This window comes from Asterias amurensis, chromosome 14 (assembly GCF_032118995.1).
Source record: "Asterias amurensis chromosome 14, ASM3211899v1".
Taxonomy (NCBI): Eukaryota; Metazoa; Echinodermata; class Asteroidea; order Forcipulatida; family Asteriidae; genus Asterias; species Asterias amurensis.
In genome coordinates this window covers 479828-498258 of record NC_092661.1, presented here as the reverse complement: position 1 = coordinate 498258, position 18431 = coordinate 479828, and the positions used below count along the sequence as shown (strand labels likewise).

Here is an 18431-nt window from a genome sequence, read left to right as displayed (position 1 = left end):
TTAAATATGTATAAAATCTGCACGCTCTAAATTTTCTTTTTATTTTTAAGCCGGTGGGGAGACAGGCAAAATGATATTTACAACTTCTTTTGATATGTAAATATTTCTTTCCTCACTTCAGCTGAATCATTGTGATCCCGCCATGCCAGGCAAACATGAGATCTTTATTGGCCCACGGACATTCCGTCGATTCCTGGACGCTTTCCGTTACATCTACAGCACAAAGAGCAAAGAAAATACAGCTAGAGTTGGACAGCTGAGGTAACATTTATCATTTTAAGTCAACACTTTGAAGGATAATAAAATGTTATGTTTGTATACTTTCTTCTGGAATTCATTCAAACAAAAACCAGGAAGACCTACACTAATTTGCCTTCGGTTTTAAGTTTCCTTTGTTAGTTAAGGTGCCTACTTGTGGATGGGTAGTCAAAGTTGCTGGGTATAAATTTGTAATCTTTCATATGTATACATTTTCTGGTAGAGAAATGGCACTTTAATCAAGATGGCTGAAGATACCGGTGTGTAGAAGATAATGGAGAAATATCCGTTTTAGATGTGGGAAGAAAACAGGGAATTTCAAGGGAATCTTCGATCAAAAGTAAAGCAAAGCAACTCGTTGTTTTGTTCATTAAAACAAACAATTATCCATGAAATATCCTATCAACTCTTTATGGAACTTTTCATTTCACCCTACAGGAAAGCTCTTGCCTGCCTCGCCCGCACTCAACAAGACACCCAAGCCAAGAAACAAGACATCAAACGTCTTCAAGTAGACTATGAAGACGCCAGTAAGAAGGTCGCTGCTCTTCTTGAAAGCTTGACACTTCGGGCAACCGTCTTGGAGAAGACTAAGGCTCAATTTACTGAAGCTAGTAATAGTTTGAGTGCGTTCTTACAGATGCATGAGGTTGAAAGTGATGAAGAAATTGAAGATGAATTACTTCAAGCAGGTGAGTTTAAGACAGCCGAGATTTCTTGTTTAAGTTTAAGAGACTTTCTCCTGAAGACGAGCAGAGTATACTGTTTGCAACATCAAGACCACACCGGCTCTGGCTCTTTTCAGAGCCAACACTCCCTCAAAAGAGAATTATTACATAGTTGTACCCGCAAGTTTACTATTATTTTTAGTTAATTCTTATCCTTCACATCATGCAAAGCTTCAAACGTTACTTATTTCAATAAGTTCACTAAAAATAACTTCAATGCATTCTTACAAATCAAAGAACACGTTTTTCAAGGGGGCAAGACACCTAACTAATTGCTTCTCTCCACCTACAGGTAAATGGGTACCTGCGAGGGCAGAGATGGTTTTTGTGGTTGGTTAAGCTTTGCATCGCATATTTGTTGCACAGGCTGTATGCTCCCAAGGGAGCTGAGATGGTTTAAGGAATGAATTCAGTGGCCAGGGCTCACATTTTTAGAAGCGCTTCTTTGAGATGCCCTTTGGGTGTGGATAAAGCACTATATAACAAAACATTTATTATTTAGCCAAACCCCAATCCACAAAGTTGGTATTGCTGCAGCACCCATAGCACCCCTTGTTCTTGCGAGCCCTGTATAGATGTATATAACTTTCAAATAACAAAGATCTAAATCAGTGATTTCTTAATTGGTTTAACAGAAGAGAGAGATGAATATGATAAGGAGTTTGAGCGGATGAGACAAGAGAATCTTCAATCTCGTAAGATGGCCATTGACGAGGAACTTGAGATTGCTATTAAGAAAGTCGCAGATTGCAGAGGTGTCTTACAAAAAGCAAGAGATCAGGTAAGTTTATTAAAATTGTATGACAACGGCGTTGTGTACGTCAGGCAACTGGTATATGTTTATTTTTCACATGTTGCATAATGCAACATGAACAATTAAAAAGCTCGACTGATCATGCATGAAGTTGACAGACAGTGAAACACAAATCAAATATTGTACTTGATGAAGTTTTCATGCTGAGAAAATGAAGCGTCATTTTCTTTAAATTAAGTCCTTTTTTTTCTTTCTTTAAATGTTTGACAAGTTTAAAAGATTATTAAGTATTGGTCATAGTTTAACAAATGACCCTGGGTAATTTTAATTCACATAGTATATTTTACTATGTATTTTTACTAAGAAACATACGTGTCTTTTTTCTAAGTTTGGGCTGAACAAAGACAAATTGACTGGAGCTGAACTTGAACCAACAACCACCTGATTAGAGTGTTGACACTTAAATAAAAATCTTAACATTTCATTAGATGTTCACTCTGTCGACCACCTGTTCAAGCTAAGAACAATGACTAATTAATTGACTTGTCGTACTGCAGGTTCTTCACTGGTGTGAAAAGGTTGACCGTTCCTGCATCGAGCGTCTCAAATCATTCCAGAATCCTCCTCCCATCGTTCAACAAGTGATGGAGATGGTGATGGCGCTCCTTGGCAAGAATAAACCTCTTGGGCAACATCCAGAGAGGAGTGAAAGGATACCTAATGAAGATGCTTCCGTCTTATCGGGAAGACATTCCTCCACGTCTTCACCAAGTCCAAAGAGCCCAACGAAGAGAGTGCCAAGTAAGTCAATTGGATAACGAGAATTAGAACCCCACTGTTAGTGAGTGGATTTGAGATCCCACTGCTGGTGAGTGGGATTAGTCTTTCTTTATGAGACCCAAGCTCTGACTTGCCGTACTGTTTCTCTTGCTCTCTTTTTCTTTGATCAGAGTATATATCTTCTTAAGCCTGGTTCATATTTCTTGCAAATGCTTTGTCCATAGCGAATTATCTTGTGCCACAATTGGAAAGGCAGTGCATCCGATTATCACAAAAATTCGCTGCACATTCGCAGGAAGTATCAACCGAGCTTTAGTAATCTTTCTTGTTTGACAGATTTTCTCTCTGATGATTTCTCTTCATATCTTGTTTTTCCTTCAATTTTATTCTAGACTTGTAGACAAGTCATTTATATTTGTCACGGTAGTAGCCAAGTCATGGCATTAACGCTCTACACGATCTCGCGAAATCAATTTTCTCACTCAAGACTTCTGGTTCCGTAGCTACACAAGCAGTAGGGTCTGTGGGGGGGACAGCAATCTCGCAAAAACGTCACCAATGTCGCGAGAATCATGCAGAGAGCCAAAACACTTATCATCGTGACAAACATTTAACGACTTGTCCACAAGTGTGATTTGATTCTAGAATGATCCTTACCTTTCAATCTTTCGTGAAAAGATCTTCTTTCACATCAGCACAAAGTGACGCACAGTTCTATCCTAAGGCATGATATGTGAAGTGTTGCATGCTTTGGGCACAATCTCTTGACTCTTGAACTATTCGCAAGAATAAATATAATTTGAAGCCTGTACTGTAGATCTTTGATAGTAAGTTTGCACTCAATCAGTTTAGAAGTGACATCAACTTATTAGACAAAGTTTATTACAACAAGAGAAACTCCTATAAATATTGCTGTTTAATACATGTAGTTGAAAGTAATATCCTTAATGAAGCAACATTGTGATGACCAAAGTCTTGTCCTTGCAGGAAAATCCAGAGTACATCCTCCAAAGTTCTTGAGCTACGCCTCAGGTAGAAAGAAAACACCTCCCATACGCCCACAAATTCCCATCATACATGTACACAAACAAATCCCTCATCTGCCGACGAACCCCGCATACGCCCACAAACCAACTTCATACGCCCCTAAATCCACCTTGTACGTCAACGTATCCTTATCATACGGCCACAAAATCCCTCTTACACCCACATCTCCCATATGCCACAAATTCCCATCATACGCCCACAAACCCATGTATTCATCTTGAGTCATTCACATCAGAGCTGTAATCATGAACATAATTCATAATGCATAGTCTTAGTGCAAGGCGTTCTTATCGAGTAGGGCCTACGTACGTACACTCAACACTACAGCGGGGGATCGCGATAGTCAAGTGATAATGAACAACAACGCCTTGTACCAAGACTACAGAAACCCTGCACGTGCATCTGATGTGCATGCATTTGATGTAATGGCTTACAGACAGGATAGCTGTATGGAAATAGGCGAGCCTTAATATTTGCTCTTGAAGGGGCACAGCGAAGGGGCACAGCAATCTTCGGGGCACTTCTATGAGGATAATGTAAATTGTATTGGAGCTTTGCAAAGGGCACCACAGCAACAGGGCACCACAGCAACAGGGCACAGGGTACTGCGGCAGTTGTTGGGCTGAACAGGCCTGGGACTTGAGTACATCTCTTACATCAGTTACATTCACTTTCATCATGAGTCATTTTGACATGTTTGAGAACATTCATGTATTGTGCATGGTGTTATTTGAAGTGCTGGATCTATTGCTTGAATCAAGTAAAAGTAGCTGGCTAACCTGAGGCTGAATCTGAATTGTCGGCTACAGCCACAAGCTGTTACTGTTGTAATTGTAATGCTATGGATGCTTTAACACATCATCATGCTGTGAGGTTTGATTGCAGTTATAGTTAATACACCAGACAGGAATCCAACAAGTTTAGTTTATACAACAAAGGATATAGTGGGTAGCGAACACAAAGTTGTGGAGACATATTGCATGTTAATGAAATAGATACAAAAAGCATTTATATACATGTAGCGCTCTTACAAAGCTGTATGACAGCACTCAACAAACAGAAAACAGAATAAAAATAAGGGATTCTAAATTAGGAGTCAAATAAATGGGTTTAGCAGTTTAAGAGCTTTCCTGATGGTACAAAAAGGAATGGTCTCAAAAGAGTAACAGACATTTGTATTTTTAATTGTGCCTCAAAACCACCTTACAGGGCACTCTCCCTGTAAAGTTTGTAAAGTTTGATATCTTGGTATTATGTCTGATATTGCTGCCTTTAAACCTTCATGTTCACCTGCTAAGTGCATGTAAACCATCCATCTCTACAAACATGTAGTTTAATGGCATACAATAGATAACATTGTAACTGGGTTTGCACTTTGCATGGCAAGTTTTGCAATTGTAATGTTCACATATTTTTCACCATTGCCTGACCATAATCTAATTTGTTTTTTGTTCTCATTTTTTCTCCTTATCCCTTTCCATCACTCTACTTTCATTGTCCTCATTTTACACCTGATGTTTTTGGTTTTCTTTATGTATTTCTCGTCTCTTTTTGCCTGCTTCGTAACTCTTCATCTCTACTTATACTCTCTATCTGGTTAAACTCTCTTCTACTCCTTGTCTCTTCCCTCCTCCCTCATTCTTCCTTGCTTTGTCTTATTTGGTTTGGCTCGCCTGTAATTCTTCTTTATGTGTTATCAATCTTCATTTCTTCGCTCTACTCCTTCACTCTTCCATCCTCCATCTTTTGTTTGGTTTGACACTCCTGTATGTCTTGCCTCTTTCCTGCTCCATCTACCCTCATCTTTATTCTTCATCATCCCCCTCTTCCTTGCTCCCCAACCCTCATGTCTTGATCACTCTTCCTTGCTCCGTCTTGTACTTTGTTTGACTCTCCTGATGTCTTGTCTCTTCCTTGCTCCATCTACCCTCATGTCTTGATCACTCTTCCATGCTCGGTATTTTGGTTTGATTCTCCTGTGCACCGTCTGATCACTGTGGCACACCCATCTCTGCATGATTGTCTTGTATCTTGTATCAACGTCTCAGGAGAAAGCGTGGTCTCCAAATCCAGTAAGTTTCTTAGATTGCACTCTCTTTAGATTTTACTTCTCCGAGACACACATTTCCTTGATGTACCGGTAGATGATTCTACTAAGATTACTTGCTTTCCATTCAGTTTCTAAATTTGTTTTATTTACGCGCTTCCTCTTTGAAACCTTTTTTTTTCCTTTGATATTTGACACTAGAAAGTTGATTTTACTTTAGGTAAATATTTGAATAAGTTGTATCGTTTTTTTAAGTGCAAGCACTTTTATCCATACTTATGCAATCACATCAAACAATGAACATACACAAAAATAGAGGACAAATAAAGAAAAGTTGTATCAGTTGACTTTTGCTCAACTTCTGTGAAGCATTCACTGCGAAAACAGCCATGTGACGTCAGAATTCGCTTTGCATTTGCATGAAGTATGAACCGGGCTTAATTACCCTGGTTTGCCTCAAACAATCTTAAAATATCTGACTGGATGACTAAAGATTTTAGCAGTAATTATAAAGCCCTTTGTACAGATTATACAATTTATTGTATTTAATGAATTATATTCCCTCTTGTTAACACCTATTGTGTACATCCCTCTCTTCTCACAGAATCCAAAGATCAGCTGAGCGATAAACAGAGATGGAAACATATGCAGAATATGCTGAATGACTCCACTAAGTTTGTCGAGATACTTCAAGGTATAGACTGGGAGAATGGTCTGGACACGAACATTAGGCTTAATGTTGAACATTACCTACCTAAGCCCAAGGGTGATGGAGAGGGGGTGACTGGGGAAGGGTCACTGCTAGAAGTCCCTGGTAAGTCCCTTGGTTGGGTTTTGTCTGTCTATATGTCTGTTTGTCAGTTGGCCTAGTGGTTAAGAGCACCGGACTCCAGCTCTGGTGTCTCTGATTAGCGGAGTGCCATGATGTTTCGTCTTTCAAATGGGCCGTAAAAAAGCTGTTGGTCCTGTGTGTTGAGTAACGCACGTAAAAGAACCCAGTGCACTTATTGAAAAGAGAAGGGATTCGCCTCGGTGTTCCTTGTTTGATTGGCTGCATATTACCCCACAGCACCTCGTAAACCATGGTGCTATGTGAAAGGAGTAGGTCTCATAATTCAAGCAAAGTCCCCCACATCTTGCAGAAAATACTGAATGTTTCAGCGTTCTGAGCCTCAGTGAGTGACGCATATGCGTGCTATAAAAGAAGCCCTTATTATTATTTTGTTTACGCTTACAAGTTAACTACTTACAAAATCTTAAATGCCACTGTCCTCACTTTATAGTTTGAAATACCCAAACTGTATAACGAGTTCACCACCAAAAGCTGTACTAGTGAGACTCAGTGATAATGTTTTTCTGCTTTCTTGATCTCAGGAGGAGCGAAGTTACCCGCCTCCTCCAGACGTAGTCCATCCTCCATGGAGTCTGGAGGTATCACCATAGCAGCTGTACGCTATAGCTCAGAAGATGCAGGAAATCTTGTAGCTTACATCTGCTCCTTGGTTGAATACTCGCATCAATGCGGGCCTCTTAGACAAGCCTTGGAGAAACAAACAGAGCTTGAGAAAGAGAAAGTAGAGAATGAACGACTTCAGAAGGAGCAAGATGAAAGGGTAAGATGATATTTAAGAATTCTTCCCGAGTAAATGCCTTTGGTTTTGTTCACAGAACTCGGGAAAGTACTGAGTTTACAGTGCTAACACACATCAGTTTATAATAATAATAGTAATTCGAAGAGCGCATCAATTTAACACAATTCCAGTTTATAAGGGTAAAACCAATATTTATATTCTTTATCGCGATGCAAATTTTCATCTATGATATTTATTGTCTTAAATTCTTCAGAATTTATTTGTGATATCAAGTTCATCTCTGTACCTACACATGTACATCTTAAAAAATGTTTCTTAATAAAAACAGCTATAACAAAAGAAATGATGATACTAAAGGAATGACAAGTCTATTTAGTCAAACGTTCCTTTGTCAGTGTTCGATGGCCTTCATTTCCTTTGAAAAACAAACTGCTGGAAAATTGTATGTTTCTTTGTTTCATTTATTTCAACTTCGATTTTGGTCCAAATTTTGTACTCAAATACTTATGAACCAGCCATTACTGGGCATTCTCAAAATTTGTCTTCAGCTTTTTTCAAAATGAAAAATGGGTTTTAAAACATATTTTCTTTTGTTTCCAGTATATCAAGATTATTTGTTATGTTTTAACGATATTGATCAAGATGTGAATTGTTTGTGAGGTTTTTTTTTTGTGAAATGTTATGTTCGGTGTTATTCCATAATACTTGTCAATAGTTTGTGTTTGACAGAAACAAATATTTTGAAAACCCTCCTTTGGTGTCACAAAATTTATGTGAGAGTTTGTGATAATTTCTAACATGTTTCAATTGTGTTTTACATTTCTGCCCATCTTAAAACTTTGGGTGTGTTTTGACTGTGAATTTACCCAAGGCTGGTAATGCGGTACGTAAAGATGTGTGGACATTTCTCCCCACCCTCTCCCCCACTATCTCCCCCACCCTGTGTGTCATTACTCTAAGCTTTTATTAATGCTTGCTTGGATGCCTTGTTAAGATCATGCATGTTTACCTTAGCATGAAGGTTGATATGTTTTGCTGCAGTTATTCTGTTTGTACGTGTCACATCAAATATAAACAATAACGTATGATTTATAAAGCTCATTTTCTAATGATACAATGCGCTGGTAAAGAATGTTACAAAATGGACAGTTTATGGGCAAAAAGAGAAAAGATGAGTTTTGAATTTAGATTTGGAAGTCTGTAAGTTGCTCTGAATTTATACAAACAGACTACAATTACCATGTGAAATTATTGAGCTGGTATTTTTGTTTGAGAGTTTATGCATGAACAAAAAGGTTTTGAGTGATTTGGGGTTCTTATGACCAGCTTTTGAACTGGAAGTTGGCAGTTATTTGGCATGTAGATTGTGCATGAACAAAAGAGGTTTATGAATTTTTTTTCTCGGCTTTTGAGATGGAAGTGGCCTGTGTACAGCTTAGGGAAAGCGTTCTGTGGTAGAGCTAGAAGTAGGTTTAGAGTGTTAAATATTATCAAGGGGGGTATGAGTTGAAGGATTATTTTAGAGGTTTGTTTGATAGAATTTTGATTGTGTCTTAGTTTTGGTTTTGTGTTGTAGTTTCTTTGTGGTAGCATGGATTAGCGTGAATTGTACCTTTATGAGTTGTTGTGATACTCCTCTATATTTCTGTCTTATTATTGGGGTTCAAAAACAAGCATGCCTGGAATTGCACAGAGACCATGTCTCGCTGCCCCTGGTCTTACTTGGTGCCCCTTCAAAAGTTTCCCATCGGCTTTAAGAATTTCAAATTGAAGTACCCTTTGCAAAATGAAAAATGGCTTACCAACTTAAAGATGAAATCCGAGGCCGAATTTAAGGGAGTTACATTGTTAGGTTTTTGTCAAATTTTTAATATCTTATTTGGTGACCATTGTTCAATACAGACCCTTTCATTACATTTTGTATTATTTTTGTTATTACTTCCAAAAATTTTCAACTGCATGGTGTTTTAAAATGGCAATCATGTGATCGTAATGTGCTAATCAAATTAATTTTACATTTACCAACAATTTTTTGTTTTAAATACTTGTAAGCTTGGCATGGTATTAATCATAACAATTTGTGAAGAATTTTGCATGAATCATAACAAAAATTACATTTATAATCATTCTGAAAAAATATATATATATATATAACTTTTGCAAGACTTATGCATAGTTATGAAGTGAACAGTCCTTTGGACTTGTCTTTCCTTGGCAAAAAAAAAAACAGGGATTCTTTTCTTTCTTAAATATCCTTCTTCATCAGTAAACAACACAAACATATTTAAAATTACATTGTAGCCTACTAATACTCAACAATTTGTTTTACAGTTTTCCAAACTCTGCCAAAAATGGAGAGAATCTTCTTTTCAAATTCCGACTTGAATAGCATGAAGAAAAATAAGAGACGCGAATTGAACAGTACTTTTTTACTAATATAGTTATAATAATGAAGTCTTGCATAGCGCACTTATCTACCAACAAGGTCTGCAAGGCGCTTAGTATACACACTTAAACAGAAAGAGAAGTTTATTGAAAGTTATGAATTCTGAGACCCAGAAATATGGACATGTAGCACCTTATAAGGGTTTACAAGGTTCTACGGCATTCAGCAGCCACAGCCAGGAACACCTATTAAGCTATTATCTGATCGAAAAGGACATATGTAAAGAGCATTTCCAAGATTGTATTTAAAGCATGCTTACTAATACTCCAAATTCTGTACTTCTTCATCAATTGCTAATTCATCAACTTATATAACTTTAACGTTCCTACCTCCTTCTACACATGATGTCTTATAGGAAGCACGAGAAGCCTTAGCAAGAGAAGAACAAGACGATCCTGAAGATGAAGCTGTGTATACCGAAGCAGACATCCCAGGTCTTCAAGACGCTGTGACCAATCTACAGAAGGAGTTTGATGCAGCTGTTGTCATCAAACACGCCTTGGAGATTGAGCTGCAAGCAAGTAATGAGAGACTGAAAGCTGCTACTAATATGATGAAGAGGTAAGGGTCTTTGTGACTTCAACTTTAAAAGCACAAGGGTCAATTTCTTGAAGAGTTAGACCTAACTTAGGACTAGTTCTTGGAGATATTAAAATTTAAGGCTAGTCCTAAGTTAGGACGAGTAACTTGAGATGAGACTAGTCTTTATTCTCGTGGAAACCCACCCCTGGACACATTTGTTAATTGTCAAAGACCAGTATTCTCAGCTGGTGTAACCCACATGCATCAAATAACAACTGTTCAAAATTGGAACTCATTTGGTCATCAAGTTTGCAAGAGAATATTGAAAGAAAAAACACCCTTGTTGCATAAATTTGTGTTCTTTCAGATGCCTAAATAAAAGGCGTAAGGCCTGAAGTTTTAGAATTTTAGTGGGAAATTACCTCTATCTCAAAAACCAATGTTTGTCACTTCAGAGGGAGCAGTTTCTCACAATGTTTTATACTATCAACAGCTCCCCACTGCTCAATACCCCCAACAAATTTGTTTACTGCAGCAGGATTCTTATCTATTGATTGTTTCTTTTAGCTTGCAGCAAGAATTGAAACGTTGGCAAGCTTACGTTGATGACAATGCAGTCAATGAGTGGTTGCTTAGTACATGTGTAGCTGCTGCCGGTTTCTTGACATACTCCGGTGGTATGGACCCAGACTCCCGCATACGATTATCAGAGTATTTCAATGTGATGTGTGAGAGGCACGGACTACCAATGCCGAAGAAGAAACTCTTCAAAGATATTCCTCTCATCAGATTTCTCTACTCAGAGGTAAAGTCTTTTTTTGTATAAAGTTGTTGGGTTGAACAAAGAAAACCTGACTAGAGTAGGACTTGAATCTTTAGCCTCCATTTTAACATGAAGGCACTCTACCAACTGAGCTATCTGAGGTCGATCTACCTATTTTGGGACTATCTTTGTTTAAAGTGCTAGTCGGAAGTCATTCAACCTTGAAATGACATTCCTTTTTGTATAAAGCTTTATCTTCAAACCTTTAACACGTTTTGAAAATAATGATAGTAGAGAGCTTCCCTTAAAATATACTTTCTGAAGTGCTGTAGTCTTGAAGAAATTAGTAAAATAATGTCACAAACATAATTTTTCTCTCTCGAAAGACAAACATTATTTTAGCATGTACAACATATTTACGTGCCTCTCCTGAAAACATTGCTCAGTGGTTTCACTGTTTTCTCAAAAACTTGACGACCAATGAAGCTGAAACTTCTACAGGTAAATTTATATTACATACATCTTCATTAACAGTGGGTAGGGACTCACGTCATGGCAAAAGATTGACCAACAAAAGTTATCATAGCCCTTTAACCATTTAGGAAAATTTTTCCTTGATGCACTACCTAACTGAATAAAAAAATAATTGTTTGACTCATTGCAGGTTGAGATTGAATCACTCCGTATTCTGAATTTACCATCGACTCCAAACTCGTTGAACAATGCATGTTTTATAATGCAAGAGTTAAGCAGTACAGCCTGGTCATTACTCTGTGATCCTACGAGCCGTGTTATTGATTGGTTGAAATGCTACCTCAGTGGGAAAGTTGTACTGGTCAAATATCATGTAAGTAATTTACATTTCAAAACATTTATTTCCATTCCAACAAATAATCAAAATATCAATAACAACGATCAGTATTGAGGGGAATTGAAAATGGGGGCGTCACCAGACAAGACAAAGCTTGTGGTCAGTGTGTCATGGCCGAGCCGTTAAGAGCGCCGAATTCAAGCTCTGCTGTTTGATCAGCAGAGTGTGGGTTTGAATCCCGGTCGTGACACTTGCTACGTATAATTGGGGAGGGAGTGCTTTCTGCTCTACCGGCAAGGCTTCGGACTGATGATACCCAAGCCTACATCCATATGGACTGTAAAAGGGGTAACCCTGTTTCAGCCCTAGGAGTAGGTGGCATCGACCGGTGGACAAAAATAATTGTAGCCCACACCTTGAAGTGGCCGTCCAGCCTTGTGTGTCTGGCGACTTGCATAACAGTTTTAAAAATATATAAAAAAAGGCATGACCAGACAAACAAAAACACCAATTGACTAACATGAACAAGTGTTGTGATAGTAGGTACAATATTTAATTAAGACAGAACAAAACATAGGACTAAGGGTGGAGGTTCTATTAACAATAACACTGGGTATAATAACAGAGAGACATCAATTCTGTCTATGTCTACAACTATCACCTGTTTGTTTTATCAAATCCTTCTAGCATTTATACAATTGAATTTTAGTCTGGCTTTTATATAAGGTATTGCCTCTCTGTTCTTAAAATTGTCTGCCTATTATCAATTGTAAAAGATGAAATGATTGATGTGTGTTGTTGATTGGATTCCCAGGAACTCCGTTCTCAGCTTGAGACCTGTCTGACTGAAGGTACACCTCTAGTCATCATGGATTGTGATGCAAAGGCTCTCGCTCATGATCAGAGATTCACGCGACTTCTTAGAGGACGTCTTGCCTTCATGAATGCTAAGACACCTTTTAAGATGATGGTAAGTTTGTATCAAACTTCATTATCGTTAGTTTAAGACTGCTAACGGCGTTTGCTCATGATCAGAGATTCACTAGACTCCTACCAGGACGTCTTGCCGTCATGAATGCTAAGACACCATCTAAGATGATGGTAAGATCATAAGAAACTTATCATTTCTGGTCTAAAGCCGTGTTCACATTGGGCTTTTTTTTGTTAACGTACCACAACTTTTCTGTAGAATGATCCAATGGGGAGGCATGATAAACTGACCTCCCTGTCAACTTACCGTGACTCTCTGCCTTGAACATAACATTTAGTTTAACCATTTGATTTTGAACTGAGTACTGACTTCATCAATTCAACGGGCCGTATTTTTGACCACATGAGGGTGCTCTCAGAAGTATATTTATCACTTCCGGGGGTATATGCGATGCGCCCTGCACAGTTTTAATCGGCGTTCTGTCACTTTTGTTGCGCAATAGTTTTAATTTGCTTTAGAGGTGCATTATAACAGCTCCTTTAAAGGTCTTTATGACCGTGATGGATAGGAATGTGTTGTACCCCCGGAAATGATAGAATTATGTTTGAGAGTGCCCTCCGTCAAAAATACGGCGCTTTGAAAGCTATGAATAGAAAAATAATAAAGCCATGTGAACTGTATTAATACTAGTCTTTTTTCCACCCCCAGGTTGCAGATCATGAAGTTGAATGCCATCCAAATTTCCGTGTATTCCTACACACTACAGAGATTCCACAATGCATTCCACATAGCCTAGCAGCTTACACCAGTATTATGAACTTCTATCAAACAAGAGACGATTGTGAAGAGGAATTACTCGATCGATTTATGGCTCTGGAGAAAGCTAGATTAGATGAAGATGGAACAATGGCTAACAAGGTACACCTGAATTTATACAATCAAGGTTTCTATTCATCCTTAAAAAGGAATTATAAGTTCTTAAATTGAACTATCCAATTTTAAGACCTTAGGAAGTTTAAAAAGTATTGAATTCAGTTATTACAGGTCTTAAAAAAAGGATGAAGCAATACAATTTTCTTTCAAATTGTAAAGAATTGAAGTACGCTGCTCGAAAACAAAAATTTAGTGTGAGCGGGTATAGCTGTTCCCCACCTGCTTTATTCCCTTAGGGCTTAAACTTTGTTAAATGAAGCATTAACAGGATGTTAAAAAGCTCTTAAATTTGACTTTTAAGTGTGCAGATACCTAGTAGTAGCTGTTCCTGTGTACTTGAGTTAACTCTAGGGTTAAAAACATTGTGTATTTTCCCCTGGAGACTTGCAGTAAGTGTGTAACGAAAATTTTATATTGTTGTTTGGAATTTCCTGAAATGTTTATGCAAAATTTTTACTATTATTATTTAAACAGGAGAAGATCTTTAATATGAAGCGTCTGGATGAGTTAGAGCAACAGATGTTGGATTGTTTGGCCTCGGATACCAGACTACTCAATGATTTAGCAACGACAAAGAAACTTGCTGAGTTGAAGAAACATTACGATGAGACGTTGGAAAGGTCAGCTTTTTGCCTCTTCTTTTTTTCTTTTTTTTCTTTTTTTTTTTCTTTTTTTTTTTATTTTTTTTTTTTTATGCAAGTCGTCAGACACACAAGGCCTGAGGGCCACTTCAAGGTGTACAATTGTTTTATACAGAGGCCGTTGCCACCTACTCCTAGCGCTGAAACAGGGTTAGCCCTTTTACAGTCCATACGGATGTAGGCTTGGGTGTCATCAGTCTGAAGCCTGACCGGTAGAGCAGAAAGCACTACCTCCTCAACTTTACATAGCAGGTGTCACGACCAGGATTCGAACCCACACTCTGCTGATCTAACACCAGAGCTTGAATCCAGTGCTCTTAACCGCTCGGCCAAGACGCTTCTAAAAAACACTTCTGAAAATTATTTGTTCTTCTTAGATTGTTTATCTTCCATTAGAGATTACTTAATGATTTAGAAACTACAAAGAGACTCGCTCAACTAAAGACATTAGAAATTAGAAAAGTCCACTGTTAAATTCTTAGAACTTTTCTTTTCTTGAAGGATTTTTATTTGTTAAGAGTGTTGCGGCTAGACTTGTGGATGTGTCCACATAAGATTCCACAGTTATTTTGCTGATGCAAAAGGTTTTTTTTTTTTTTTTAAACACTAGCCACTAGTTTAAGATGTTTTGTTTTCCTTCAATGTACAAATTGTGCCTGCAGAAAGTTATGGGTGTTTCTAGTGTTAAACATGTGATTTCACAGTTGACAATGTAAATTTGTTTTGATCAACAGCCAAGAAAGAGTTCAAATGTCGAAGAAGGCCATTCATAATGCACGGGAAGGCTACAGGTCCATAGCTAAAAGAGGAGCTGTGTGCTTCGACGTCGCTCGGTCATTGGTTGAAATTAATGCAATGTATCAAACGTCTTGGCAACAATTCCTGGATGTATACGATGCTTCAATTAAACATTCTGAGAGGTAAGACTTAATTAATTTATATTTATTAATTTGTCTGCTCATAACTATAAAGTCATTAGTGAAATTTGTATGTGTTTCGCAAATTTTTGCAAATTTCAGAGCTCCTGTTAAATGGGGTTTATTGATCAAGAGTAGTCATCAAAGAATCTGTTTGGCAAACAGAAACATTCGTTTTAAAGAAACAATAATATATATTTATTTATTTTTTAATTTTTCATTTGAGCACATTTTGATTATTACGTAAATATATGAATTTCCATTGTTATTAAGCCTTTGAGAAAGCCTTATATTGTCAAAACGTCAGACCATTAACTATTTTTTACATAACAACTATAGTCATTCTAATAGATGTTAAATTTGCATCGGGGATAACGAATATTATTATTTTTACCCATACACCGATTCTGATATTTTTATTTTGACTCATTGAACTCATTCTTCATGCATGCTTTCTTTTTACCCTGTCCTTAACCCCTCTCAGGACGTAAGTACATCTCCCTTGATTATATTTTATTCTGTCTTTTTCCTTGCACAAACCACTACTTTCAATATGACCTAACAATTGACTTGCTGTGATCTATGTATGTAATTCCTCTGTAAACCATGCCCACTTATCACACATACTGGCTCCTACGTATGTTGAACAGAAGTCCATACAAAAATGCATTTTGCTAGTTTTCAGTTTTGCTTGTTGTCAACTTTGACCTCTAAGCAAATTTGTAAATTTTAACTATGTCATTCTTAAGATAACTAGCTACAGATGTTGTTACGATTGACATGTTTGTTCCATTTGTTGTATGAATCCAAAGTTTACCAGACAGTTCAATTAGCCTTTTTAAGGTATGGAGGACGCTTTAGTGTTGCAATGTTTGGTTTGAGTGTCTACAGACAAATTTCCCCAAACCTGCAAAATGGCTTATAGAAGTTATTAATGACCTTTTAAATGAATTATTTGTAATGCAGAGCGGCAGTGAAAGCAGTTGTTGAACGTCTGACTTACAATGCATTCCAAGGAACAGCAAGATCACTACTTGAGAAAGATCGAATGATTCATGCATTACTGTTGGCAATGGAGGTAAGTACTGTAATAGTGATAGTAATAATGGTGGCTTCTTATATCGCGCCCATAACTGTCACTTAGTGACGCTCAAGGCGCTTTAATATTCAGTATTTTCCTGCAAGGTATGTGGGACTACGTCTGAAGTATGAGACCTCGTTTTACATAGCACCATGTAATGGTTTACAAGGTGCTGTGGCGCAATATGCAGCCAATCCAGCCAGGAACACCGGGCGAACCCCCTCTTTTTGATAAGTGCACTGGGGTGGATTTCACAAAGGTAGTCCTAACTTAGGACTAGTCCCAGGCAATGCTAAGAGATAGGACTTGTCCTAAGTTAGGACCAGTAACTCATCTTAACTTGGGACCGGTCCTATCTCTTAGCATTGCCTAAGACTAAGTTAGGACTACCTTTGTGAAATCCACCCAAGGGTTCTTTTACGTGCTTAAGTGCATTCTGGGGGATATCTGTGCTGGACAGCACAGTGTATTTTGCTCAAAGTGCTGGGCATTTTTTTTTAGGTCTTGGCAGGCCCACCTGGCACCGCCCTCCATGGCTAACACTGGTCATTGTCATTGTCTTTGTTAATTAATAATTTTCAATCGTTTCTTACAAATTTAGGTTGAAGATTCTCTGGGTAATGTCGGACCAGGTGAGCGTGAGTTTGTGATCTCACCCCAGCTTGGCTCTTCCCTCATGACTACTCTTGGGCACATTGTACCATCTGATCACCGGATAGCCCAGGCTAAGAAACCATTTGATTGGATGCTGGATGAACAGTTCCATAATCTACAGGTAAGGACCCACTGTAAACAAGAACTGCTTGTCTGATCTTTATTTCATTCATGTCAAAATAATGATTATTTAACATGTTTAAAACTTCGAGGACACTATTGAACTGCATTTATCCCCTGCCCCCCCCCCTTTTAAGACACCTTGGTAATTGTCAAAGACCAGTATTCTCACTTGGTGTGTCCCAACTTATGCATAAAATAACAAACCTTTGAACATTTTTACTCTATTGGTCATTGAAGTTGCAAGAGAATAATGACAGAAAAAAGCATCAGTCCTGAAGTCTTTTAACATGTTTAATATTTGAGTGAGAAATTACCACTTATTTCAAAGTTTACGTTGCTTCAGAGGGAGCTGTTCTCACAATGTGTTTTACGATCAACAGCTCTCCATTGCTCGTTACGAAATAATTTTTTATGCCAAGAGTTATTTTTAGTAATTACCAATAGTTTCCAGTGCCTTAAGTTGATAAGTGTCACAATTTCTATTTGTTACAGTCTCTAGCCATACACTATGAATGGTTCCAGGAGATGTTTGATCGAATGCCTAAAGATGGACGAGAGACTCAATGGCGTACCTTAGGAGAGCATGATACACCAGAGACAGCTCCTCTACCAGAGAAGATGGATGAAGTTTATAATCCAATCCAGAGATTTCTTGTCCTTAGGGCGTTTAGACCGGATCGTATAATGCAGGCTGGAACTGTCTTCGTTAACGCTGTACTAGGAAAGAAGTAAGTAGACATTGAGAAGTCGTAACTAATTTAAGTGATTTTGTTTTACTGATATGGCACCTACCACTATCCATCATCTATTTAATCTAACATTTCTAAATCCTCCAAAATCCCCTTCATGAAATTGTTTGACTTTGTAGAACGTGTCCAGCCGCCAATTTTATCAAACTCTTCCTTACTTAGGATTAACTCTTAGGACCTAGGACGAGTTCAGTTCTGTATCCATAGACGTTAGGACGAATTGAGCTCATGCTAAGTTTGGACGAGTTACTCGTCGTAACTCGAGATAGGGTTAATCCTAGCGTTTTGTGAAATCAGCTGCAGTGCCTTTGCGGAACAAGCTTAAAACACTGTTTGGTAACTTGAGTCAAAGTCATATAATAAGCCACTATATCTAAATGGCTTTGACTGTCACAGCCAATACAAGTAATAAGCCACTATATCTATATGGCTTTGACTGTCACAGCCAATACAAGTAATAAGCCACTATATCTAAATGGCTTTGACTGTCACAGCCAATACAAGTAATAAGCCACTATATCTAAATGGCTTTGACTGTCACAGCCAATACAAGTAATAAGCCACTATATCTAAATGGCTTTGACTGTCACAGCCAATACAAGTAATAAGCCACTATATCTAAATGGCTTTGACTGTCACAGCCAATACAAGTAA

The 18431-nt window shown here is 37.9% G+C and overlaps 1 protein-coding gene across 12 annotated transcripts in view; it reads left to right on the top strand.

The window, feature by feature from the left end:
• LOC139947629 (uncharacterized) overlaps positions 1–18431 on the top strand; it is a 77979-nt gene that overhangs the window by 45183 nt on the left and 14365 nt on the right. For 7 of the 12 annotated variants that reach the window (XM_071945597.1, XM_071945591.1, XM_071945590.1 and 4 more), the window contains 19 exons: positions 122–261; positions 697–950; positions 1622–1767; positions 2298–2541; positions 3508–3552; positions 5616–5639; positions 6219–6428; positions 6989–7227; positions 8078–8089; positions 10008–10213; positions 10742–10979; positions 11602–11784; positions 12563–12718; positions 13388–13597; positions 14087–14232; positions 14988–15173; positions 16137–16248; positions 16853–17026; positions 17521–17756. In XM_071945597.1, coding sequence (XP_071801698.1) covers positions 122–261; positions 697–950; positions 1622–1767; positions 2298–2541; positions 3508–3552; positions 5616–5639; positions 6219–6428; positions 6989–7227; positions 8078–8089; positions 10008–10213; positions 10742–10979; positions 11602–11784; positions 12563–12718; positions 13388–13597; positions 14087–14232; positions 14988–15173; positions 16137–16248; positions 16853–17026; positions 17521–17756 — 3161 coding nt within the window. The remainder of the gene's footprint in view (positions 1–121; positions 262–696; positions 951–1621; positions 1768–2297; positions 2542–3507; positions 3553–5615; positions 5640–6218; positions 6429–6988; positions 7228–8077; positions 8090–10007; positions 10214–10741; positions 10980–11601; positions 11785–12562; positions 12719–13387; positions 13598–14086; positions 14233–14987; positions 15174–16136; positions 16249–16852; positions 17027–17520; positions 17757–18431) is intronic. The other 5 variants (XM_071945594.1, XM_071945589.1, XM_071945595.1 and 2 more) reach the window with 4 other exon arrangements.